Raw genomic sequence first — 27,502 nt, 5'->3', positions numbered from 1 at the left:
TTGGAACAGACTTCCTATCACTAAGCCCATTATTTTCAAAGTAATTTATAGTCACAGGAAAAGGTATATTAACTAGAAAAAGTTATATCTTCAGGGGCACTCTTCTTTCCCTCCCTCCTTCCACATTTCCTTTGTACCCAGAAATTGCGAATGTCTCTTAGAGGTATAGCAATGAAGCTTTTCTCTCCACATTTTTTTTTTTTTTGACATTGAAAAAGTCAAGTTTCCCTTTCTTCTCTCTTTCCTTTCCCCTCCCTCTCCCTCTTTTCCTCTCTCTCCTGCCCTTGCTCTCCTCACCCTCTCCTCCCGCCCACCTGCTCTCTAACCACCAGCCTGCCCTGCATCCAAGGGAAGGGGTCAGGCCTAAGAGCCTCCAGCTGCCCCCTCTCAGGCTAGAAAGAAAGGTGCATTTCAGAGGGATAGCTGTGGGGAATCTCACTTTCTCTTGGAATCTCATTACATTCTCGAATCTAACCTTACCAGTAATAAGTTAGATGACATATTTGAATCCCCACATTGATTTTGGGTTTATTTCTCAGTTGTTTCCAAATCTGGAAGGAAAGCAATCACGCTTCTAAAGAATCCTCAACAACCACTTGAAGAAAGGCAGGGCACGCAGAATCTGAGCTTCCTCCAGTGGGAGGGAGGGATGTGCTGTCAGAGGCTGGGGTGTCACAGTCTGATAAAGATTAGGGAACTCCTGGGCACCTGTATGGCTCAGTTGGTTAAGCATCTGCCTTTGGCTCAGGTCATGATCCCAGGGTCCTGGGATGGAGCCCTGTGTTGGGCTCCCTGCTCAGCAGGGAGTCTGTTTCTCCCTCCCCCCTGCTCATGTGTGTGGTCTCTCACTCTCTCCCTCTCTCAGATAAATAAATAAAATCTTAAAAAAAAATTTAAGGAACTCCTTCTGAAGCCAAACCAGGGAAAGAGGAAAGGAAGCAAGGTGAACTTTTGATTACTGTTCCTTTTTTGGGAAAGCAGAAACAGAAAAGAAAACTGTCATTTGAAGAACAAAATGTCCTGTCTTTGATTAATAGGCACACGGCGTGTATGGCGGGGTGACAAGTCACAAAGACAACAGGGAAATAACACACCAAGTGCTCAAACTCTGAAAGGTTGAACAAACATCCTGGGTGCCCAGTGGTTTTCCTTGTGTGCACAGATGGCACATTTTGGTTTCCAAGTTACCAAGCTTCCCAGCTGATTGGTTGTCATAGTGAGTGGAGTAACCCGGCCCCCATCGGTCAGCTGTGCTCCATGGGGCAGCATGGCCTGGCCATGCTACTCATGTAAAATCATCTGGGGGAGAGCTAGACAAATTGATGAGAAAGTGGAAAACATGCCAAATTTCCTGTGCGGTGGCCAATAAATGTTTATTGAGAAAATACATTTAGACACCTATGTGCCCCGTAATGCGATGTATTTACTTAGCATTCAGGCAGCAAGTGCATCTGCCGTGGGCAGCCGCAAGCTCAGGACCAGTCACGTCTGGGTGGGAAAGAAATGTTTCTGCTGTTCTCAAAACACCCTCTTTGCGGATATTCTGTCCTCAGGTTCATCTGTCATTCAGCCACAATTCCCTGGGCACTTACTCTGAGGCAAGCACTCTGCAGTGTTAAATAAGGGGGTGGGCAGGGCACACATAAGAGTAACATACACACACACATACTTGAAGAGACAGGAAGTTTGTACCAAGTCATACTGGGAAACGATCAGTGGGATGGGACATAAAATTAATTGCTAAATGATTTAATTTAAAGAATTTCATGGTTTAAGGAAGCAGAACTGTAAAGGAGGAGGATTTTGCCAGCAGAGGCAGCAGTCCTTAGAATGTCTGGGTCCACCTGGTAGCCCGGCTACTCATAAGGACTTTGGGCAAGTAACTTCACATGGGGCCTCAGCTTCCCCATCTGGAAATTGGGCATGGTATTCTTTTCCTAAGAGGGTTTGTAAATAAACAAACATGTAGTGCCAGCTACACCTAGCACAGTGGAATCACTTCTGGACCCTGCTACAGGGCATGGGCCCTGGGGAGAAGGGAAGGGAGTCTGAATAGAGGCAGGAAAGTGGGATCAGGACAGAGCAGGGTCAGTCAGATGGAAGGGGGGTGAACCTGGGAAATGATGGGAAATGAGAATGGTGAGAGAAGGATCTGGAAACTGGGCAGAGTAATTCAGTCTTGCTGAGAGAGTCAATAGGAGCCATTAGAGCCTGAAAAATACTTAACGGTGGTGACTTATGAGCCTAAATTCAGAAAGACAAAAGGAAGAAAACAGGCAGGCGGCAGACAAGGAGCTGAGGGAGAACTGGTATACTACTCTTGGCAGGAGGTCACAAGGACCAGCTCTTTTCAGCCTCCACACATTTCTTCTTTTCCTTAGGATAGCAATAAGCATGCCAAATAGTTACCTAGCACTTTATACTTACAGAGTATTTACACCAACGTTATTGCATTTTGAGCCTTTGGAATATTGCTACTGTGTAAAGATAAAAAATTGTGAGTTCAGGGTTAAATGATTTAGCTGCTACAACCTTGCTGGGGAGTGGCAGAGACAGGATCCAAACCCTGACTCTTCAACTCAGTCTCACCAAGGGGTAGGTGAGACAGCATGGAAAGGGACTCCCAGAATCATCTGCATTGCAATATCAAAGTGTGGTAATAAGTGTGTTGCAGCAAAAGATGATGGGTTTCAGGTCAGAGGGACCAGGGTATACACCCTTCCTCTTTCTCTGTGACCTTGGGAAAATCATCTGACCCCTTGGGATCTTAGTTTCCTTGTGGGAGGGAAAATTCCTTTTCCCGGCATTGTATCTCTACGAGAAGGAATATCCAGTGGAATAAAATTCTGGAGCTCTTTCTTTTCTCTCCCTTCCTTCTGATGGAGGGGGAGTCTCATCTGACTGGTGGATTTAGAAGGAATTGAGCATGTGTAGCCAGTCCCTCCCTCTTTCTTCTCCTTGAAGATCTGCTTATTCAGACAAAGTCCATCTTGTGTCCCCAGTTATACACTCAACAAGGGTAGGGCCAGGTCCCCAAGGGAGGGCCACTGCTGTCTGGGTGGTAACAAACTAGTCTAGTCTCACTTGCCTCCAAAGCCGTATTGGGTTCACCAACCTAGGAGTAGCCAGGTATTAAAGGTGACCTCTTTTGTTCTCATTGCCTCAGGCTGTGATGGGGGAAAGAAATACCATTCTTCACAGGTAAAAGTTGATATATAACATCAAAGAGCTATTAAGAATACTAAAGATAATATATGTGAAGTGCTGGGCATATAGAAGGTAAGAAAAAAAATATTATGGTGTGCTCATAGATTTCCTTGAAGAACAATGGAATCTGGATCACTCCTTCTTTTCTAGAAATATTGAGTTAGAACTTTCCATTGCTCATTACAGTCAAATCTTATTAAAACAACACGAAGAGGCATTTTAAATTAAGCTTTTGAGAAACCGATGAGTAGCAAATATTACTTAAAATAAATGAATCATCAACAAAGGAATTTTGTTACTCTGGGTTTGTTGTTGTTTGGGAATAGGTACGGAAAACAAAGCCAATGAACAAGTTTACAAGTACAAAAATGCCGATCACTTTTCTTTCTGGTTATTTACAGGAAAGCAGAGAAATTCTTCTTTGAAGTACCTCCTCAAAATGGTGAAAGATGGGATCTCTATTATAAGATGGACAAGTCTACCTTCTCACAGGGGTCATGATGTTTGGGATATGTGCCCTAAGAAGGAATGCGGCAAAGGGATTCCTTTTACCAGTCAGAGATTAGCAATTTTTTTTTTTTTTTTTGGATAATGTACAACCTGAGCATAAAATCAATTTGAAATCCAATGTTAGCCAAAGGGAATAAACACCGATATCTGCACAAACAGTACCTAAGAAAGAGAATGCAATCAGCCTGCGGCCCAGTCAAATGCCTGCAGCTTTAATTATCAATGACTTTGCATCAATGAGCACCGATCAACCCCTCCTCACCCAGGCTCCCAACACATGCACCCACACCCCAGCCCTAAAGATACAGCCTAAAGATTACTGGATACCACGCGGTAGCAAGTAAGTGTTAGCAGGTGATCGGCAAACATGTTCTGAGTGCTTCCTGTAGGAAAGCTACTGTGTTCAGATACTGCCCCCCTGGCAAGCATGGTGGCCTTCTTCATGCCTCCCTACCTCTTTCATTATTTTGATGGCTTCCACCCGGTGCTGGGGTGGGGGATAAAGCAGCACACGGTGATAGAGGGACTGGAGCACGGGCTTCATGGAGTCCACCGACCCCACCAGCCGGACCAGCTCGGCCGCAATGTAATAGATGGTCCGAGCCACGGGCCCACTCAGGGCTGGCGCGGTGGACGAGCAGCCTGACCCCCGGCCGTGGTCAGAGACTCCCGGAGATGCAGAGTCTGACTCGATGCCTGGGCCAGCGCTGCTGCTGTGAGCGGAGGTGATGCTTTTATCATGGATCGGATTCCCCAGGATCACGACGAGAGCAGGGCAAAGGTTTTTCCTGGGAAGAAACAGGAGGAAAAAAAGGTTTTGCTAACAAGGCAAAAGGATAAGATGTGAATACAGTCCTGAGGGTAAATACCAGATGCCACAAAAATGACTAGTAAGGGCGGGGTTCTTTGCTGCTCCTCTTTTGGGCGACATCTTGCCCCCATCTTCCATGTCTCTCCATCACTTCTCGGTATACGAACAGAATAGCTTTTTCATAACTCAAGGCAGAATGAACTAAATAAAAATACCAAGAGAAGTGTTAAGAAACCATCTTATATAAAGAAACTGACTCAAAATGCTAAATGGCTTAGTTAGAAAGTTTCATTTTACCATAAATAACAAAATTATTTCTACTTCTAATGTGAGAAGTTAATTTAAATTTCTGACACATACACTGTCACATATCCTTCGACTTGCTCCCCGTGGAAAAGCCCAGGAACCCTGAGCAACTAGCTGGCTGCTTGGCACCCTGTCACCTGTGGGGCCCTCTGGCTATAATAGAGTGACTAGTCTTCAGGCTGAGACGGAGAATGTACCAGGCAAGGGCTAAGAATAACATTCAATAGCTCTTGCCCCGCCCTGAGCAACTTTCTGGGGCCTTTGTATACTTTTAGGATGATCTAATAACCTAGAAAATACTCTCCTCATTCTTGAGTCGCATGAGCCCGTGGCATCAACAAAACACAAGAGGCCCTCGGATCTAGCTTCTGTATTTTGATCCAGTGCATGTGAGCAAAACAATTTCTCTACTTTCCCTCTAAATACTATTCACACACAGATGAGGTGACCAGTTGGGCATGGATGCCATGGGCAGGGACCCGGGTGCAGAGCTGGAAGGGGGACGAGTCTGGTCGGTGTGGGGGGCATAGGGGGCTCACCAGATCAGGTCGGTGAAGGCTCTGTGCAGGTGCATGGAGGACGAGGAGCTGCTGAGCACGGACAGGACGCACTCCAAGTACAGGAGCTGCAGCTGCTGCTGGTCACTGCGGAACAAAACCAACACACAGACACATGCACAGGAAGGCAGAATTAAAGAGGGGGTGTGTAGGGAGCACATGGAAGAATGCCAGGCATGAGAGAAGTGCTCATTTTGGTGGGGGGCAGTTAGCATGAGGGGTTGAATTGCATCCCTGCGTGTTTCTATGTTGAGGACCGAACCCCTGGTACCTCAGAATGTGCCCTGATAGGAGACAGGGTCTCTGACACAGGCCATCAAGTTCAAGGGAGGTCCTTTGGGTGGGTCCTAACCCAATATGACTGAGGTCCATATAAAATGGAGAACACTGGGCACAGAGACACACACAGATGGAGGACAATGGAAAAGACATAAGGAGAAGATGGCCGTCTGCAAACCAAGGAGAGTGGTGTGGGACAGATCCTTCCCTGAAGCCCTGAGAAGGAGCCAGCTCTGCTCATATCCTGATCTTGGACATCCCACCTCCAAAACTGGGAGACAGTAGATGTGTGCTCTGTAAGCCACCCAGTCTAAGGAACTTTGTTACGGCAGCCCAAGCAAACTAATACAGTTCGGGGGAGTTTTTTTTTTAAATTAACAGACTTCGTTTTTCAGAGGAGTTTTAGATATATAGAAAAACTGAGCATGGAACAGTTACCGTGTTCTACCTCGCTGGCATTTGCTACCATTAAAGAACCAATACGGATATTAAATTCCACAGTTTATTCCAGAAACATTCAAACTCTTAATATGTTCAATTGTCTAAACTTTTCAAAGACCACTAATCACATTATCTTTTAAATGGTCAACATTTTGGGGCACCTGGGTGGCTAAGTGGATTAAGCCTCTGCCTTTGGCTCAGGTCATGATCTCAGGGTCCTGGGATCGAGCCCTGTATGGGGCTCTCTGCTCAGCGGGGACCCTGCTTCCCCCTCCCTCTGCCTAGCTCTCTGCCTACTTGTGATCTCTGTCAAGTAAATAAATAAAATCTTTTTTAAAAAATGGTCAACACTTTACTAATTTGAATTTGAATTTGTTTTGAAGGTAACATGGTTTTTCAATGGACAAATTATTTTTCTCAGAGTTATTATCATGAGATTAATCCATACAGCCAGATTTAAAAAAAAAAAAAAAAAGACAACTTCAGGGGATGCATGTTCTTATACCCAGGCTAAGTTTTCTGCCTAATCCACCAGCAAGTATTAAACTCCAGGTGGGTGGTAAGTGACCAACAGGAATAAGGAAGAATTTGCTGTTTGAGTGCACATTTATGATATAAAATAAATATAATAAATACTTCTAAGAGAATTCATTCAGGAGTCCTGTATGTTCCAAAAAAGGAGGAACTTGCTTTGAAAATCATTTTTGGTTGTATATCTTTCCTCCTAACTTAAATAAATGCCAAAAGGAAGTTTAATACCCATAACAGTTCAAATAACTCCCAGGAGAAGGGGGTGGACACGAGAGGCAAGACCAGTGACAGGCAGACTAGAAGTTGAGACAGAAAGGAAGAAAAGTTTACATCAGCCCATCCCAAAGCCCCAGAGATTACACACATACCATTGCCAAACTGAGAAAGTTTGTACAGATGCAAGACGAAGGATCTCAAGACGGGGGTTGCTGCGGGCCCCTCGTTTAATGGCTATGTTAGATTTTTGGCAATAGGTCTCTGTAAAATCGACATCAAATTCTAAAACTGGTTGGCAAGCTATATCCAAGAGCAAAATCCTGCCTATGGCCTCATGATCTAAAAATAATTTTTACGTTTTTAAGGGGTTGTAGAAAAACAACAGAAATGAATAGGAACAGAGGTAGTATGAGACCTTCCACAGAAAAAGCTTGCTGACTCATACTCTATGATGATCTCCCTTGTCCAAAGAGAACTGCACAATGATCCAAATAATGCCATTATTCTGAAGAAGGGAATTCCATGGAGCTCTTGGGTGGCTCGGTCGGTTAAACATCTGCCTTCAGCTCAGGTCATGATCCCAGGGTCCTGGGATTGAGTCCTGCATTGGGCTCTCTGCTCAGTGGGGAGCCTGCTTCTCCCTCTCCCTCTGCCTGCTGCTCCCCTACTTGTGCTCTCTTTCTCTGTCAAATACACACACACACACACACATATATATATTTTAAAGGGAATTCCGCTTCTATTTGGATATACTCTTCCACACCTGCTGGAGGGGGAAGAAGAGGTGGGTAAAGGCTGAGTTTCCACAAAATTATTACCATTTACCAAGAGGAAGGTGGTGGTTGGAGGAAGAATATAAAAGGTAATACCTACTTAGCCCTTCTGGGGCCAGGGAAGGACTTCATATTTCTATACTCCTACACCCACAAGCTTCCCTATGCTTTTGTGCAAGACATCATTCCTGACCAGAAAGAGCACATTCTTCATTCTCAAGGGACTAGAGAAACAAGGAAGCAAGTAGGTAAAGCATTGTGTAAGAACGGCTGCACATGAATAATTTAACACAAGGTTCTATGAGAGTATATGGGAGTGGCATCTAATCCTTAGAAAGATCCAGAAAGAATGTCTAAAAGAAAAGGCATCTTCGTAGAAACCTAAAGTTCAAGTAGGAGTCTTCCATGTCAGTGCTGGGGAGAGGGTGGTGTGTGGTTGGAGCGGACTGTGAGGATACTATCAGCGAGAGGTGGGCCTGGGGAGGCGGCAGGGGCCAGGTCAGGAAGGGATTAGGAGGACTTGTTCTGGACTTTATTCTGCAGGTAGGAAAGGGACAGGACCAAATGTATCTTTTAGAACAATCATCCTGGAAGCTGTAGAAATGAACAGATTGTAGAAGGTAAAACAGAAGGGTCATAAACCAATAAGCCACATTTTGAAAAAGTTCTGAAAGGACCATCTCTGCTATAGTCTCAGGTTCGTCTTTCTGACCAATCACCAGACTTATTACTCAGCCATCAAAAAAAGAAATCTTACCATTTGCGATGATATGGATGGAACTGGAGGGTATTATGCTAAGTGAAATAGGTCAATCAGAGAAAGATGATTATCCTATGACTTCAGCACATGTGGATTTTAAGAAACAAAATAGAGGCTCATAGGAGAAAGGAGGGAAAAATAAAATAAGACAAAAGCAGAGAGGGAGACAAACTATAAGAGACTCTTAACTACACGAAACAAACTGAGGGCTATAGGAGGGGAGGTGGGGTGGGGGGATGAGGTAACTGGGTGATGGGCATTAAGGAGGGCACCTGATGTAATGAGCACTGGGTGTTATATGCAACTGATGAATCCCTGAACTCTACCTCTGAAACTAATACACTCCATGTTACTAATTGAATTTAAATAAGATATAATAAAAAAATTATTAAGTGTCCCTATTCAAAAACATCTGTTTTTCAAACTGGCAGTCTCACATCGCAGAACTCAAAGAATTATAGACGATAAAGATTCCCAGTTTCTGAAACTGGAAATTGACCTGCAGAAAAGCCACGAACAGTCAAGGTTCCTCTGAGTACCTGCAGAGAACACACGCAGCAGCAATACTGCAAGCCCGAGTCATCACACCCGATGACAGAGAGGAGGCATCGCCAAGGTAACTGGCCTGGGAGTCTCCTTGGAGACCAAACACAGCAGCTTTTCTGTGGGCTGCTGCAGTCTGGAAAAATGGGTGCTCATGGCCTTGCATGAGTCACGTCACTAAAAGAGCTGTCTGAAATGTAAGCGACCTCCACACGTGTGCCTTGCGAGATACACACGGTCATGTGCCCTGTGTGTGTGCAGTTCTTATTTGTCTGACTGTAGACAGACAAATATGTGGAAGGCACAGCATGGCGAGAAGCCAAGAAGCGAGCCAACCCTTTCAAAACACAGGAGGAAAAATCTGCCAACATGGAGGGTTGCGAGTCCCTCGGCCGGGTTTTCCGTTGGAGCATTTCATGGATGGCAGGTTGAGGAGCTGCTGGTCTTGTTCTCTGCCCATCTCTGAACTTCTTCCAAGGTTCAAGAGCCATGGAGAACGACTCTCGTGAGTGGACCAGTGGGCCCTGAAAGCTAAGGAGGCCCCATCCCGGCAAGGTCCCTGAGAAGGTAATCTGGCAGCACGTCCTGGATCTCTGGAGTTCTTAGAATTTTGTTTGATGATGAATCATTTGGATCTTACCCCTTCCTCCTTGAGACAATTCAAATTTAGGTAGCAAAAGGAGAGAGGGACTTACGTCATTGTGTAAGAAGTGGAATGAAATTAAACACATGATAGGAACACCTGGCCTTGCCTCATTGGTCCCAAGACAGCTTTGGTGTACACTAATCTCTGACGTTCGGCACTGGGAGAAGAGGGAAGTGGGGAGAGGCTGATAGGAGACCAATGGGCAGAGGATGAATAAGTATCTTTCTAAGCCCAATTATCCTTCCCCAAACCCTTGGATTTAAAAAGCATCGTGTAACTCAACATGCCTAATATAGAGTTCTATTAATAACACATCTCCAAGGCATGTGAGTTATTCTGCGTACCTGGATGAATTTTGTGAATCCTCCCGGGAGACTGAGTGTATCATGAATACATACCCTTACAGAGTGAAATGAGGTATGTGGGCACTAATTTTTGGAAATGGTTGTTGAGGGAAAGTACTGACCATAGTGTGATTTCAGAGGAAGAAGATATTTAGAAGGTAGGAGAAATATCAAGTTTAGCTAGTAGAAATAAAAGGAGTTTGGGTAGCAAATTCAGAAGAAATTGTAAAAGATGTGGAAACTTAACAAGAAGAATAAAGAGAACTACCAGATTGAAAGTAGCCGAGAGTATGGCACCATCTGACCAGGTGGCCTTACAGGTCTCCTGTTGAAGCTAATGCTTAAGCAGGCTGTAGCCCAGTGTCCTTAGCAACAGAACCCTCATCTTAGGGAAATGGAATCATGATGGGAAAGGCCATACTCAAACACAGTGGACAGTCTCCAGAGGCAAAATGATGGCTGGGGCATTGCATTGAAAAACCAAGCAAGACCATGGGAATCCTATAAAAACCATTAATCTCTATAACAACATGCCTAAAGCCATCTTTGAGTTAACGTCCAATGAGAAATCCTAGAAAACCATGTATGTGCTGCATGAATTACTTTTCCTGTTTAAAATCAATTCCCAAGTCATATGGTTCAGAAAATGTTTTCATCCTTTTTTTAGTGACTGATAGAAATCTATGCCCTTTAGTTGGTAATATGTGTATACATGCATTTGCAGTGTGTGTTTGTGCAATGTATTTTCCTAATAATCTACAAATGTCTGATGTAAGAAGTTCAATGTCCCAAACTGCATCATAAACCGGAAATAGCACTGACAATTCTAAAAGTAAACAAATAATTTTAGAATATCAAATATTTATCACGTTAGGCACTATGCAGTTAAAAAAATTCCATTTATCCCAAACTTCCTAGAAGATACCAATACTGACGATCTATAATAAGTACAATAGGTGTAACCTCAGACTGTCCCAGGTATACTAGATCATGTGGTCACTCTACAGATGGCAGTCCCTTCAGCTGATGTTAGAGACATCTAGGTTTTAAAGAGCCATGAACTTGAAGCACTTATTGGACCTAGCTGAAGACAGTCTTGACCAGTGAACAATGGTATGTTTTAAATCTATCATTCATAGACCTATAGATTTGTTCAGACTTACCTTGGTGGCTGATTTTCAATTATTAATGGCATAACTACCTCGAGGTTTTTTAGTACTTAAAATCTTAGTTTTCTCTTAGTACACTGTTCAGTAAAAAAATGTTCAATTTTTTTCCCCCTTGATTGCAAGGTGATGAACATAGCCTTTATATTTTTCAAAGTTTTGATGGTCTTTGTTTTTTTCCCTCATAATGCTGAGACCTAAGGGGGTGGAGGATGGAGAAGAGGCATCTTTGACAGCTGGCGACTGCCTAGTTACTACCAGCCAGCTGGGATGTCTCCCTGGGGAACACAAACAATTTCACAGAATGTTAATATTGGATGAGGACTCTTCACAATGGCAACAGAACAAAATGAAAGCCAATCTATGAATTGGCCTGATCAGAGATTTAAAAAAAGGAATCCTGTATGACTACAAAAATGACCAAATATCACCCTCCCCTGTAAATGACTCCTGTTTTTTCTACAATGGCAGCTTCTTAACTGTTCCTCCCATCAGCTAAATAAAAATGAATATGTCCCATCCTGGGAATGCCCCTACTTTCTGACAGCACCCAATCCTTGAACAGAGCCTCGGTTCCTTTCACCCACTCCAGATCGCCTAACTCTGGTTTGAATCCATAACAATCCTTCCTAACATCCTTTGCCTGATTACCCTTGGCTCCCCAGAGTGTACAGCCTTCTTCATTAATACAAGTTGATAAACCAAATTCTCTTAGCCTCAGGTAATCTTTGGTTATTGGGACTCAACTATCTTTTAAGTAAATTTTCTCATTTCATTCTTACAAAAACCTTAATATATTTTATATCACTAATACTATATCACATACAAATAATAATAATTAATATATTAATTATTTTACAGGATATATAAGCTTTCAGTGGTTGAGAGCTCTGCACAAAGTCAAGAGGTAGTAAGGAGCCAAATGGGTTTTACCCATCTAATGCAACAAAGATAATGTAGTTGAGCCAATAGTGATTAAACACCAGATATGTTTATATCTCAGGAGAAAACAAGCCAATGAGAAGCATCCCCCACCTCTGACATAACCACTGGCTTTGCCATGAGGTAGTGGAACTAGGCAGGGGTGGAAAGGAGTGAGCACTAGAAGAATCGAAACCTGGGTCATGGATACGTAGAGTGAATATATAACCTATCCCAGCCAGGACACTGTCAAGAGTGAAGGAGGGTGATTATGATCATACAGAATAGGTACAACCTGGAACTGTTCCAAGGTAATCAGGTCACATGAAGACTCTACAGATGAGGTCATTGTAGTTGGTGTTAGAATCTTGAGGTTAGGATCAGAGTCTGGGTCCCAGGCCTACTGCCCTAACTCTCCATGGGTCAGGGGAGATGGAGACTTGAGCAGAGTAAGGAGAAGCCAACTACACATGGCATCTGCTTTTAGACATATCCCCTCTGAGGAAAAATAATGTTCTGCCCAGGGTCCAGGGGTGAGAGAAACTTGCAGGTGGGGCTTGTGGAAGAAGTGCTTTTCTTTTTCGCTTGTAGCACCTATGGATTCACTAGATCTCTTCATTGTTTAAGTGCCTAATATGAAGGGAACTTCATTTGGTCAAAATGTACAAGTGACCTAAAGGAATGATGGATACACCATAAAGAAACCATTGGGCAAAAACTCGAAAGAGTCATTCTAAGCTTACCTTTCAAAAATCCCAAGTTTATTTAAAAAAGAAACAAGAACAAAAACAAAAACCCAACAAGTTTCTGCAACTCTTCCAGCAAAGTGAGAAGCCTCACTAATGTCTCAACTAGACTATGTCTCCCAACTTATTAGTATATAGGAAATTCTATGAGTAAAAGTTTTCTGAATTACCAAATATTCTAGTTACTAGCAAATTACAGTGTCTTTCACAACTCAAAAGGCATTTCAGAATTGTGTTGTAGATTTTGTAATTAATTATATATGTAGCTGGTAGAGGCTTTTCATCTCATCTTGGAAAGTCTAGTCCTTTTATGATTTGGCTTTACTAAAGATGCATGAATTAATAAGTTAACTTACTACATGGAGAGTTAGAGCAGTGGATATCATCTATATGATCTAATATTGAGGATTAAACTGGCATACAAAAAATGAGTATTTAAAAGAACAATGTGTTCTTTTCAAAAATATGCATGTGAACTCACAGGCTCGGGAAATGTTAGAAGAACTATAGAAAGACCAGAGTCTGTCCTTGCCATTAGCAGAGGTCAGTGAGAAGACTCTTTTAGAGTCACACAGCTGGGATGTGCCCGGGTTACATCAACTAACTTTGTTAACTACCTCTTAGCCAACATTCTTCTCACTCAGCTCCATGCTTGAGGGATTAAATCTTCTTTGAAAGCTATTGTTTTCCCATTTCTCATGAGAAAGTTATATCCTTCAGTCATGGTATTGGTAGTGTGGGCTTGCCCAAAGTCACTGAGTAGATTTCTCAGGATTGGCAGGTGAATACCAATGGGGGTAACCATTGCCCCTATAATCTGTAATTGTAAGTGATGCTGTAGACAAAAGTTATCTCAGAAATAGACTAGTGGTGAATAAGAACACCAATGTTGAAGGCACTTACTTAATGGCGGCTTGCAGCTTCTCACACAGAACAGTGAGCACAGAGACAAGGTCATCACAGAGGGACTCAACTGTTGACCCTTCAAACAGAAGAGATTACAAGCATTAGACATTGGCAGAGGGCACTAGAAGCTTCCTCAACAGTCCTTCTCATCCTCTGCTTTTGATGTTTTCAGGACTGAAAAGAAGGTTTTCAGATGCTGAGCCTTCCTCAGGCCACTAAAATGATCATAGAAAATATAATTATTCATTTCTGAAGTAAAACACTTCAAAAATTAGGTTCAAAAAGAAAATGATACATTGTTTACTATTATAAATTAAACTCATTCACACTTAACAAAAGGAGAGTTCATTAATTTAAGAAACAATACAACTGACAACAATTTCCACAATATTTAGGTCGGTAGACTACAAATGTATCCCTTATTCTGACCTTTGAAATTTCTGGATCTCCTGAGCAGATTTGAGTTGTATCAAAGAGATAAAATGTGGCAGCATGAGAGAAAGATAGGCTTCTCAAACTAAGGAACCAGGGAAAGATGGCAAAATAACTTACTCCCCATTTGCACTACTTTACCTATTTTCCCAGCATCCTCTGGGCACACAGTTGCTAACAGAGCAATGACCAAGCCAGAAGAAATAATTTTTCCTCCAGACATGTTCATGTTCAGAAGCTAGCAACAAAACACCCACAGAAGCACTGAATGTATTGGAGAGAGGGTGAAATTTAGAATCTGGTCAGGTACTGGTCCACAACTTGCTGACCATGAGAGTTTGGATAAGCTTCAGTTCTCCCTTTGGGGGAATGGGTACAAATAATCCCAATCTCACAGAATTGTTGGGCCCAGTGAAATAACAAGTGAAAGCGTTTGTTTTTCTAATAACAAACACCTTTGAAGATCTATACAATTGGGGCTGAGTATTTGATGAATGCAGAGATAAAAAAAAATGAACATGAGGTCAAGAATGATGGAGAAAAAAATGGCTAGAGCGTAAGACAGAAAACGACAGCGAAGTCAGAGGAGGATGGGAAAGAGAAATAGCTAATCCTGAGAATTTATGCTCTTCCACAAAGAAACAAACCTGAGAAATGATAAGACAACAATAAGACACCACTAAAAATAAATAAAACCCATAAGTAGTCCTTAAACAAAGTTTTAGATAAAAGTCAGTGGGTCCATCCACTTTTTACTAATATATATTTTTTAAAGATAAACCTGTGGCCAAGAGGACTTGGACCTCCTCTTTGGTTTATAAAACCAAAGTGAAGGTTTTATAGAACCACAATGACCCAAGAGAGGGAAAGACAGGTGGAGCACGTCACTGGGAGCTTCCACAGGTGGCGAGATGCTGAAGCATGTTCTGGTCGGCAGCCCAAGAAGGCAGTGAGGGGGAATGAAAGACACAAGCTCCAACAATCTTTCAGAGATGACTTAATGCCTTTCTCATTTCTTTCCTTCATTCTGTGTCTCCTAATTGTGGCTGCTTGGCTGCATTTCTTTCCGCCTTTTATTCCCCTTTTCATCCTCTCTGTAACCAACTTTCCTCTCACCTCCATCTTTTCTTATTATTAACATGCAAAGATATCAAAGAAAAGCAGATTTTCTCGTATTTTTTTAAATTACTGAATAAAATATGAGATAAAACATGTTTCCATTTTCTAAATTCAATGGTTTGAATTTTTCATATCTTTTCAGAAAATACTACCAAACTAAGAAACAAAACAAAAGACCCCAAAAAACAAAAGACAAACTGCTTGTCAGTTATAGGTAGACCTCTGTTTTTCCTTTTCCTCTGGGTCAGAATGAAATTCCTTACCTGGATTTCATCTGCCACCTATATTGAGCTGTTTGTCCTACTGTCAGATTCCCTGTGAGATTCATTTTTTTTCATATTAAAAAAATGGCATTTCACCAACTTATTGTGGTACAGTAGCTCTACGCCAATCAGGTTTCTACAACCCTCTACCCAATTCTCATTTTAACAATTAATAAACCTTACTTCATGGAAAACAAAGCAAAGCAAAAACAAAACAATGACAACAACAACAACAAAAACAAAGCCACAAAAAAACCCTAGCCTCCAACAGGGAGTTATATGAAAAGTTACTCTCCTTCACAGAGTTGGAACAGAAATAAGTGTAGGGGCAGAGTACAGGGCCAGAAGGAAGGTTAGGGAACAGCTGATGAAGTACTAGCTGGTAAAGCAAAGCTAAGCAGAACCTCCGGAGAGCTCCCTGAGAGCCCCACTCACCTCTATATTCCCAGCGCCAAGCACATAGTAGGCATTCTTAGACTCACTTTTTAAACTGAACTAGCAAAAATCAAATGCAATACCTTGATTCCTGAATTCCTGTGGGACATCCGGGTTTTCAATTATCTAGCAAGGGAAACACACACAGGACAATTAGGAGATTCAGGCACAAAAATTCCTGACTCCTACACCATGGAAAATCCTAGGGAACAAATGTCATTCTGAGTGCTCTGGGCTCAACGAACTATCCTAAGTGGCCCTTCCAGGTCTTGATAGCATTTCATTACTCATGGTATTTGGGAGAAGCCTCTGATGTCTGGAACTGAGCTCATCAGTTCCTAAAATAATTCATTCCAGACTCCACAATCTTCACAAGGTTTAAGCCCTTTGCTCACTGTATGTATGATTCCAGGGCACTGAGCTAGGGCCTGGAGCTGTCCCTATGGAAACAGATGAGTTACCTTTGCACAGACGGCTTGTTCCAAGGTCACAGCCTATACTTGAGTTGGCACCTACTGAATACAGACTCTTAGTAATGAGAAGGATTAAAATAGAGGTCTGTAGAAAGGTTCTTCAGTCTTCCTACCTCTGAGCACTGGGAGAGAAAAGGGTATTTTCCAGCTGATCAACTGCCAGACATAGAAATTCTTCCAGGGCACTCTTTTGTCTTTTAAACTTGTTACAAGCACATATTTTTACTTTTCTTTGTTCATCAATTTGCAAGCTCAGCAGCTTTCATAGCATTCATGGTGAAAGGCTATGTCAATATCAACAGCTCAGCAGTGGCTAAATAGAGAGTGTAGAATAACATTTTCTGGAGAAAATACATCTGAATCATCTTTAAAGGACAGGAGAAGCACTACCACCTACATCCTAGTATTTACATGTGGCATTTTTGCTTTTTGAAATTAGTAACTTATAATTTAACAATGGTTTTCATCACCTAAATAATTCGACAATAAAGCTTGATAGTAACTCCAAGATCCTGATGGCACAAAATCAAATTGTGTGATCTGTTCTGGGAGTAGGGATAGCTATTAAATTGAAATTACAGGTGACCCATGAACAATGTGGGGGTTGGGAGTACCAATCACCCCTAAAAAAAAATCTGTATGTCCCTTCTGACTCCCCTAAAACATGACTACTTAGAGCATAGTGTTCACTAGAAACCTTACCAATAACATAAACAAGTCAAGAAACACATATTTTGTATGCTGTATGTAAAATATTTTGTTTTTTCAATAAAGCAAGATAGATAAAAGAAAGTATTAAGAAAATCATAAGAAAAAATACAGTACTATATTTACGAAGAAAATCTATTAGTGGACTCGTGTGGTCCAAACCCGTGTTGTTCAAGGATCAACTGTACATTTCCTGCTAAGGGTTTTGGCATTCTAGATTCATTTTCTTTCTGTTGTATTTAAGCCTTCCTAATTCTGAGGTGGCCCATGAAGCGTTCCTGTGAGGGGTCATGGTACACACTACATATCTTCCCCAGGTAAGGCTAGGTGGGCTGTGGGCAAACACACAATCTCTTTTGAATGAACCTCTCCACTCCTGTAGACCACTTCCCTTTACTAGCTTTTTAAAAAATCACTGTTCTTAGCTGACAAAACTTAGGTCTCCCGCAAGTAGACATCGCATATGCTTCAAATATTAGCATCCTGAGAATGATTTTTCTGGGACATGGAAACATCTCCGGGGACTGCATGAGTAATGGAAAGGAAATGACAGGAAACACTAATTTTCCACCTAATTTGGGATCTTGCCTCAGGTTGGGTAAGTCCAGATGGTCCATGATGAGCAGGACCAGAGGGCTTGTTAGACACATAATACCACAAGCAAAGGAAGATAAACCTCTGAGTTTTTGAGTTTTTTTTTTTTTTTAAAGATTTTATTTTTAAGCAATCTCTACACCCAATGTGGGGCTCAAACTCATAACCCCATGATTAAGAGTCGCACACTCTGTGTTTTACCCTGACCTCTATAATGTGCCTGTTATCCTTCCTACAGAAGAGCAAGGTGAGCTAAAAGGCTGAGTCATTTCACTTAAAGCCTCATATTCTCCTCCTTAACATTTCAAAAATAAGATTAAGTAAAGGGATACAATGGAAATCACTTTGAAACTACAAAGTTTTATTTAAATGTTTCATCTCAAAACATGGAGACACCATTAGTATTACATTATTTCATCACATTGCATTTAGCAAGGATGAACTATGAATGTATGATTAATACAAGATTTTCAATGTCTTAGGTTTACTTCTTTTAAAATGTGTTTTTAATGTTTTTTGGGTTTCTTTTCTTAGCTTGTTTGCTATTTATAATCTGAATTTCTTTTTAACTACTATTTCCATGCTATAATACTCAGAATCCTAATTTAAGTGAAGTAGTTTTTAACAAAGGGTAACCTAAGGTAATACTCTCAAGATAAAACAATTTTTTAATAGAAACTTGGGCTGGGGACATAGCAAATGTAAAAATGTAAACAAACAAACAAACAAACAAAAACCAACAACCACTAAAAGAAAAAAAGTGTTTGCATTTTCAGATTAGTGTTGCTTTTTCAAACCCTATCTGCTGCAGAGGCAGAAGCCCAGCGACTTAGTTCTGGCTCTTTTACTGATAAGCTCATTCATTTTAGATTTCAATTTCACTTTTCTGGGCTTCATCTTCCTCATTTGTAAAATGAGGGCTAAAAGAATTTGACTAGAAAAACCCTAAGGTTCCACTCAACTGTAAAAATTAGAAAATAATTGAGGTTAAAAATTGGAAATAATTTAAGTTAAACATGAGAACTTCACTTCTATAAAGTTAACTTCTGAGATATTTCAGACCACCCCTGAGATTTCCTATTCTAGAGAATAATAAAGTGTTCATTTCAGAATACTTCTTGTAGATTTTTAAAGAATTTTAATCTGAATTATTCAGAAGCAGATAAAAAAAAAACCACATACCTATTTTAAAGAATCATCATCTCCTTCATTAACATTCCCCAAAGATAAAATATACGAGAAGCCAACGACATTTACATTTTTCTTGGGAACACTCATTTTAGACAGTCTGTTCAAGTTTAGATCAATAAGTGCCAATGGACTTTGGTGACAGAGAGAAGGCAAATCAAGCTTTACTTTGATGGTCCCAGAAGGTGAAGAAAGATCTGGAACAATCTTTTAGTTAACAAAGAGCAACAGACACCAAGCCTCAAAGCATGTAATTAATTGCTATTAATTTTGCCTAATTTTGAACTTACTTCTGGTATTTGTTAGGATATTAACATAATATTTTTATATAAAATTTTCAATAATGACTAAAAAATGATAGGAACCATAAGGAAAAACGACTCTCTAAACTTTAAACAGGCAAAAATATAAAGAGCTGAATTTATAGAAATGAATGTTCTTCTAAACCAAGCAAGCCTCCCCCACTGCTTCAGGAGGAGGCCGCCCTAGCAGCAGGTGGGAGAGGAGGGAACATCGAGGGTGTGGGACACACAGCATGCAGTTACACAGAGACGCTGGCAAGCCCGCTCACCATGTTCTCCTGCCTTTGTCGTAACTGTAAAGTCAAGTCACTCAGCATTTGACTGAGAGTTGCCCGCACAGCCGTGTTTATACTACGTTGGTGACAGCTACATATGTATGTCTCAATGCACACCTGGTAAAGAGATAAGATAGCAACATACACGCTCTGTAGATACCAGTTCATTACCAACATGCTTTGGAATTAATCAGAGAAGACAGTAAATCCCTCTTGAACAGAAAGTCAGCCTGATTTAGGACTAATTATCAATGAGTACTATAAATCTTTAAAATCCCTGAAAATTTGTTTTTAAGCCTATAGGCAAGTAACATTTTCCTAAAGATTATCACTCTCAGAACTTACTGTTCTGAGCATCATAGGAGAATGCAAAGGAGTGATTTTTAGATATGCCAGATAATTCTATCGAGAGCAAACTCAGGTGTCTGGAAATTAATCTGGAAAAACTCCTCCCATGGTCAAACAGGAATAGAATCTACTCACGCCCATGTTATGAAGCATGGAGAAAGGGTTGTGAATCCCTTTCTCCTGCACTGTAAACAGTGATCTTGGATTTATGCTCTAGCTGTGTTCTGGAAACCTGATACAAATGGACAATTGGCTGGGTAACTGAGCAGCGTGGCTTAGGGTGAAAGTGTCTCTCGATGACTACGTTGCATCTGAATTGGAAAAATTATGGATGGACTTTAGAAACCTGGCGAGAAGTCACAGGTTTGGGTTTCCTGAGTGAATCTTGTCATTGCTCATGTCCTCTTAGAGACTTCCGCCAGCTCTGCTCATGGAGTTGTTATGGAAATTCTGGTTCCTCCGTGGTGGAAACATGGGGGCTCCTAAGCCAAGGTGACTGCACCCACCGAGGGGGCTCTCATCTCTTGTTTCAAGGCTGACATTTGAGAGCTGCAGAGTAGCTGCTGGACGACTGCAAGGACTCCTTCCTGGGAGAGAGAAATGCCTGCCAGGGCCCTGTTTCTCTTCCCTATCTATTCAGCAGATGTCATGCCAATTGTGGCCTATGTGGGTCTTGTGAGTCTGAATGTCTACTGGGATCTGAGTAGACTCCCTGATGGCTGCAAGCATGGAGAAATCTCAATTTGGGGATTTGATGATGATGATGTTTAATGTCATGACTTTGCAGATTTTATTGCCTCTAATTCTTCTGGAAGCTATAGGGATGGTCATAACAACAAAAGCGTGCTTTAAATTTACCTGCTGCTTTCTGTCTATCAGGTGGGTCATCCTTTCCTGTTTACTAAGTATATTTAGACCCACAAAAAGAAAGAGATTTAATGTACCTTAATTATTTTTTGAGGGATAACTCTGAGATTATCTATAATCAAAATAAAGTGTTCTCACCTCAGTGACAAACTTAATTTGATGGATAAGAAGGGAGATTGAAGAGATAGTAAGTGTTAACCTTCATGGCCGCTAATGCTTATGCTGGAACATTCTTTCAGGCCTCACAGTCATAACTTTTCAGTAAAATTAATAATGTAAAAGTAAATATTCTCCAACAGTTAAATTTATCTATTGAATCCTTAGTAGTCCGATTGAGGATTTACAACTCATAAATTTAATTGGAAGTTGGCTTAGATTAATTTGTTTTTAGCTAAAAAAGAAAAGCAAATTCCAAAATAATTTATTTTTCAAATTGCCATCGAAGGGCACGTCAGTTTTTTTTTTTTTTTTTCAGCAGAACAGTATTCATTGTTTTTGTACCACACCCAGTGCTCCATGCAATCCGTGTCCTAATACCCACCACCTGGCACGTCCGTTTTAAATTCATTTTCTCAAATGATCATGGATTAGAATGTATGCAAAGGCACAAACTATACATAGGTAGAAAAAAGCTGTCTTCATCCTGGAATGCGTTTACTTGGCATATCATGAAATGATGTGCAAATGCGGGAAATACATCTAAATGAGTGCGGGGCATCACTTTGAGGCAACAAATGCTCTGGAGTGTCCTTCAGCAGAGCAGAACTACTCGTGACTCAAAATTTAACAGTTTTCTTTAAATCCCATGTTCTCCCCAGAAATCTTCATAGCTATTGATCTTTAAGATCTCTGAGCTCTGACATTAATTGAAGGGGGATTTTGAAGCTGCAGAAGCATTAAAGATGAGAAAGTAGCTATTTTGAGAGCTAAACTCATACTCAGTCTAAGCATGCTTCTTTTAAATTCGGACAGCCATAGCGGCTCTACAACCTCCCTTCAAAAATTTTATTAGTTGCTTTAGAGCCATAAATGAAAGCACGGATGAGGAACCAGAGTTTATGTAATGCACATGGTACTGTATCCGGGCAAGAACTTCCTAAATGCCAAATGTATTTCTTTGAGTTTTAACATCACCACCACTTCTAGTTGCTAATCTCAGGGGTACAACACTGGGAAGGACTCCTTGCATGCTTACTTGGCTTTAAAAAAAAAAAAAAAAGGTATTACTCTGGGGCACCTGGGTGACTCAGTCTGTTAAGCATCTGGCTGTTGATCTCTGCTCAGGTGTTGATCTCGGGGTTGTGAGTTCAAACCCCACGTTGAGCTCTGTTCTGGGTGTGTAGCCTACTTAAATAAATTTTAAAAAGGGTTAATCTAAGAAGCTCACTCTGCTTACGATGGATGTGTAAGTACTTACTATGATAAAAGGGTATCCTTTTAAATATAAAAATGACCATGTACCTGATAATATTACTATCTTTAATTCCACACAAAGAAATGCTCTATCAGCTATCTTGACATTTTCTAAAAAAAAAAAAAAAAAAAAAAAAAAAAGGTTCTCATATTTTTTACAATCATAATAAATGGGTAAACCAGGAAGGGTCCTAGAAGGAAGGTTTTCATGACAAACCTGACCACTATACTCCAAGCCAATGCTTTTTCCCTTTGTAAATGTTTTTCTGCCTCTTCCTTGGGGTAGCGCTAAAATAAGCGCACTGAATTGAAGTCAAGAGAATAGCGAGTCCAAAGGCAGGCTGAGTTTCTGGGAAAAGGCTCATCAATTTCCTCTTATAGTATTTCCAGTGGCACTTCTACCTCCCCGTGCCCTTTGCTTTTGTAGTGCAGAGTTGACCCTTAAGGACCCTAATCCTGTATCTCTACCAGAGGCTTAAAGGGCCAAGTTAAATACCTTGTGAAAAGCCACAGGCCCCTGATGGCCAGGGAATGCACGAAGACACAGGGCAGTGAGGAGTTTCGTAACGGACTTTTTAGCCATTTCATGCATTTGCGGATGTCCAGCTTTATGGCATGCGAAACACAACTGAGGGCAAAACCACAGAGTTAATAAAGCAAAACAAATGCCGAAAGCAGAAGGAAAAAGAGCAAGAAAACACAGTCTGCAAGCCATACATAAGCAACCAGAGTAAGCAGTATCCTCAAGTAAGAAGATGGATAAATAACAGTACGCGGTTAAACCCCAGGCAGAATCATTATCACTTAATACAAAGCAGCATAATAGAATGTAATTGATACTCAGCGTTGGCCAAAGTGATGACAAATTTTTAAGTAGCCGCCACAAGAGAAATCTGTTTAGCTTCGCAAAATACATATGACCTTCACTTTGTTGAACTGTGCATTTGCCTTCTCTTTCCTATCTGAATGGGGTTCCTGGCACAGCTTTGTTAAATCTGTGTATGATACTGAGTAACAAGTTCCATAGACAGATGGGATAGTGTGTTTTCAATGGGAAAATTTTTATGGAGATGAAAAATAATGTATGGTGATAAAAAATAGAAAGATCAAAGGCTGAGCTACAAGAAAGCAGAAGAAATGTCTTTTTATATAGGGAAGTTACGAAAGCTTGCTGATCACACTGGAACCATGGACGATTTTGACCATTACTACAAGTCTCAACTCTACACTGAATCATGATGACAACCTGATGGCCAAGGCGCTTCCAGGTGAACAGCTGTAACAGGCGGGAATGTGACAGAAGGCACCTCAGGAAATGGTTCCTGCTGATACGCACACACACACATGCGTGCAGACGCGCGCGCACATACACACACACACACACACACACACACACCAACACACACAATAACTGAAGTTATTATTCCTAAGGAATACGTGTATAAGTAAGCCAGACCCCCAAGCTGGGTCGGGAAATGTGTTCATTTTCCTTTTGGAAATTTTTCAAGAGCCTGAGCATACATGCACACCTCTGACTGTGACTTCCCTTTTCCTCCTCCATATTCCTCTTGGCTTAAGCTGGCATATTAAAATGGCTTAAGGCACCTCAACCCTTTAATTCCTGCACTGGGGTCCCCAGAAGGTCTACTGAACTCTAGCCCTGCCCTATGAACTAGCCCAAATGAAGTAGAGAGGATCTCTGAACCACTCTCTGTGTCTTCTAACTCCATGCAAGTTCTTCAAGAACTGTGTAAGTCAGACGTTACAGGGAAGTGGGGAAAATCTTTGCAAAAGGACTCGTTTGTTCAAAGCCCATCCAGCAGCAAATAAGCAGAGAACAGACACTTCCAAGGAGTCAAATCAGAGTCAGTAAAGACACAGGCCCGGAAGGAAGAAAAGAAAGGGTTTCCGGAAGGGAAAGTGGAGATGCTCCTCCTTAGAACAGGATTTCCTTACTTCAGTGGCCTCAGCCAATTTGATACAACAGTCTGGGCTCCTTTGACCAGTTTTCTTGCGAGGAGGTGGGGTTACTCTTCCCAGTTTTAGGTAGAACATAACAAACAAGATGCTTCCAAGAAAAACTGACCGGGTCTCCTGTGTACTTTTCCTCTGGATTTTATCTGTTGGCTAATCTGCTCCGTAACTGTAGAATATTTAATTTGCTGCATGTCTCAGGAATAATGCTACTACATCAAACTAAAAGAACCAAAATGTATCACTGAACATTTAGGAGTTAGAAGTCAGCCCAATTAAAAAATATACTTTAGTGACAACTAGAATCATTAAATCGGTATCTCTGGTAGCAGGTCTTCAGCCTTAATGGTTTTGAACTCCCGTGGGGTAACAAGGGACACTAAACGAAACTATAAACATATAAACATCAGGTCATGTGATGCTAGCATAAAGCTCAGAGAAGATAAACTGAGTATCGATGCATAAAGACACCCAAGAAGGTGGCACATGCCTGCCAGTCACTTGGATCTATGGTCACAAAAAAAGTAAAATTCTTCAGTACTATGGTTCCCATGTGAGAACACCACACAGCTGCTTTCTAACGAAGCACCGTGGTGAAGATCCAAGGTGGATGAGATGCCTACAAATGTCAGTTGGTTGCCAATATTATTATGGCAAGATTCTACCAACATTTTCTAAGACTAATAGTAGCGAGGAAGCAACATAATACAGTGGTTAACAGCCCATATTTGAAATATAGAAAGTCTGAATTTGAATGTCTAGCTGTAGAAACTTGGATAGCAAATTATTCTCACTTTTTGTGGGATTCTTTATCTGCCTTGGTTGGGGTAAAGATGGGAGGAGAATGTACAGAAAACACAACTTATTGACACACACTAGCGACTCAGTAGCTAGTAGCTACCATTATTAGCTGGTTATTGTTATTAACCAGTGTTTGGCAGTTGAGGGATGGATGGACAGATGGAGTGAAAGAGGGAGGACCCTGAAACAAAGAACCTTACACAAAGAATGGTCTTTGAGACACTTTGCTTGGGCTTGATAGGATAAAATACTGGAAGTTTCCCACAAGTCAGTAAGATTGAACCAGCAAATACACATTTATAAACAAGGCTTTCTCACTTTGAAAAATCCCTCAGAGAAACCTTGAGCAGACTTGAAAATTAACCATTTTCAAATTTGTTCCACAGAGCTTCTGGCTATGGCTTCTCTTCTTCCTTTACCCAAAGACTTTGGCAATTTTTACTCCCATGGCTTCTTCCAATATTAAGTTACTACCTCTGGAAAACTCAACAGCAGATCTGCTCATTTGGGCATCATGCTAAGAGAAATCTTGGTTTAGCTTTCAACCAATGGCAAGAAGGATTATGTATCCATAGGGAGTTTTTATTTCTAATTATTCATGAAATTGAACAGAAAACACATATTGCATATTTCATAATTACCCATTTCTAAATTTGACGATATATCTTATTCTTCCTGTATCATGAAAAACTGTGATCTGAAAAACTTTCATTATTACAATTTAATTAAGCAAGTTAATGTGAGACATACAAATGAAAGTTTATTTACATTTTGAGTGCTTAATGATCCTTTTACTGTTTCAACAGTGCCTTGGGGGAAATGGCCTCATTCTTCATAGTTAAGTACACATGCCTATTTCCTGATCAACAGGTTTCAGGGTAAACACTGTTCTTGAGTGAAAGTCACCCTTGCAGCAGGGTAAGAAAGAAGAGGATGTCTGGATTTTTTCTCAAAATTTCCACAGGAGTTTTAAATGGTTTAAAATTTTTTTTTTTTTTATAAATTGTTTCCCAAGTTAATAGCAAAAGTGACAATACAACATTCTTTTTTCATTAAGTTAAAGGCTTATTTTTATGAAAAGTTCAGATACAACTAAGAAAGCTTCCAGGAGCTAACTGGTGGTTTTAGGCTGAGATGTCCTACTTTTGAAAGCAAGATGCAGATTTTCAAAGGCTAAACGAGCAGGTGAGAAGCACCTGAAAACCTACAAAATCACTGCACTGAAGTCTACAGAATGTTATTCTTTTTTTGAGGCTGTATAATTTTCTTACATATTTAATTCTTTCTGTTGATGCAAAATCATTTCTTAAGTGACTACTACGGTGGGAATTGAAAGGTTTTGAGCTGTTTTGCAAATTTGAGGAATGATACAGGCCAGTAAGAAAAGTGTTTCTTCCTCTCTTGATTTCAGAGGGTCCTACTATTTTTCTTTCTTAAATTATCTATATATGAGTCATCTAATAATTTAGTATTTATAACTATGGATCCATATGCTTATAAATTGTTGCTGTGCTTTTCATATAAATAGATCTACTCAGCCTGTGCCAGATTATAGAATTACAGAGTGAGGTGGGGGCATTCACCTCCCCCTCTTTTTAAAGGCTGACAGTGGGCCTTATGGTGAAAATCCATGCCTTCAGAATCACCTGGGAAGTGTTAGTAAAAATAAGATGTGTCCCACTGAGGAACAGTGGGACACCCTGTAGCAGATTTGACCCTTAAAGCATAAGAAATACACTTGATATATATCAAGCACTGACAAATGGGAAGGGGAAAGTGTGGAGGTGATCTGGCAGGAGATGAAGGGTGGGAGGGATAGGAGAATCAAAACCTTGTACTTATCAAGGGATCACAGTCGAAGGGATGCTGCTGCTGGTAGGATTCCATACCTGGTTGGGGAAGACAGTGCTCACCTGGGTTTTAGATCATTTAAAAGGAGGTTATACTGATATTCAGACATGGCACTTTTTCCCAAACTTGAGTAGGCCCATGAATCACAAGAGGGCTCCAACTAGAAAGCAGATTCTTACTCATGAGTCTGGGGTGGGGCCTGAGGTTCTGTGTTTCTAACAAGCTCTCAGCAGCTGCTGATGCCTCCGGTCGGTGGACCACACTCGGAGGTTTTATGGCGAAGGCTGGTGGGAGAGAAGAGTCACCATCAGGGCGGCTGTTCTCAACCTGATGTCCCCAGCACAATCACCGGGGACCTCTTGCAAAATGTGTAAGCACAGGTCCCCCCAGGAGCGAACAACTCAGATTTTCTGGGGCAACCCTAAGCATCTTTTTTTTTTACTAGCACTTCCCAGGTGATTCTAACATGCAGCCATTTGATGAGAACCACCAATGCGGGAGGAAGGCTCCAAAGGTTGGTGGCTGTAAGTGTCCCACACAGAACAGGGGGTTTCAGGAGTGCAAAGAGCAAAAGCCAAAACTTAGTCAAGGAACTACTGTAAACAGCCAACCTTATAGAGGAACATAAGCAAACTTTTAGAAGCCTATCCCTTGTGCTGATCCTTGATCGTTGTTAGTCAATGCTGTGTACTATTCACTTCATCAAAAGACATATTTTCAAGATAAAAGGCAAGGCTAGTTTCACTCCAACACTGTGTCTGCACAGTATTCATCACTGAGCACGGTTTGGGATGAA

The 27,502-nt window shown here is 41.1% G+C and overlaps 1 protein-coding gene across 3 annotated transcripts in view; it reads right to left on the bottom strand.

The window, feature by feature from the left end:
• The window catches only part of ARFGEF3 (ARFGEF family member 3), a 173,992-nt gene that overhangs the window by 78,906 nt on the left and 67,584 nt on the right, over positions 1-27,502 (bottom strand). Inside the window, exons 6-11 of one of the 3 annotated variants that reach the window (XM_032873025.1) lie at positions 22,577-22,708; positions 19,447-19,569; positions 15,996-16,038; positions 13,661-13,739; positions 5,374-5,478; positions 4,172-4,505 (exon numbers count right to left, since the gene is read on the bottom strand). In XM_032873025.1, coding sequence (XP_032728916.1) covers positions 4,172-4,505; positions 5,374-5,478; positions 13,661-13,739; positions 15,996-16,038; positions 19,447-19,569; positions 22,577-22,708 — 816 coding nt within the window. The remainder of the gene's footprint in view (positions 1-4,171; positions 4,506-5,373; positions 5,479-13,660; positions 13,740-15,995; positions 16,039-19,446; positions 19,570-22,576; positions 22,709-27,502) is intronic. The other 2 variants (XM_032873026.1, XM_032873027.1) reach the window with 2 other exon arrangements.

Source organism: Lontra canadensis, unplaced genomic scaffold, assembly GCF_010015895.1.
Source record: "Lontra canadensis isolate GAN:19392208 unplaced genomic scaffold, GSC_riverotter_1.0 scaffold47, whole genome shotgun sequence".
Lineage (NCBI taxonomy): Eukaryota > Metazoa > Chordata > Mammalia > Carnivora > Mustelidae > Lontra > Lontra canadensis.
Note: the sequence above shows the minus strand (reverse complement) of the source record. Positions and strands in the feature narration are given on the sequence as shown.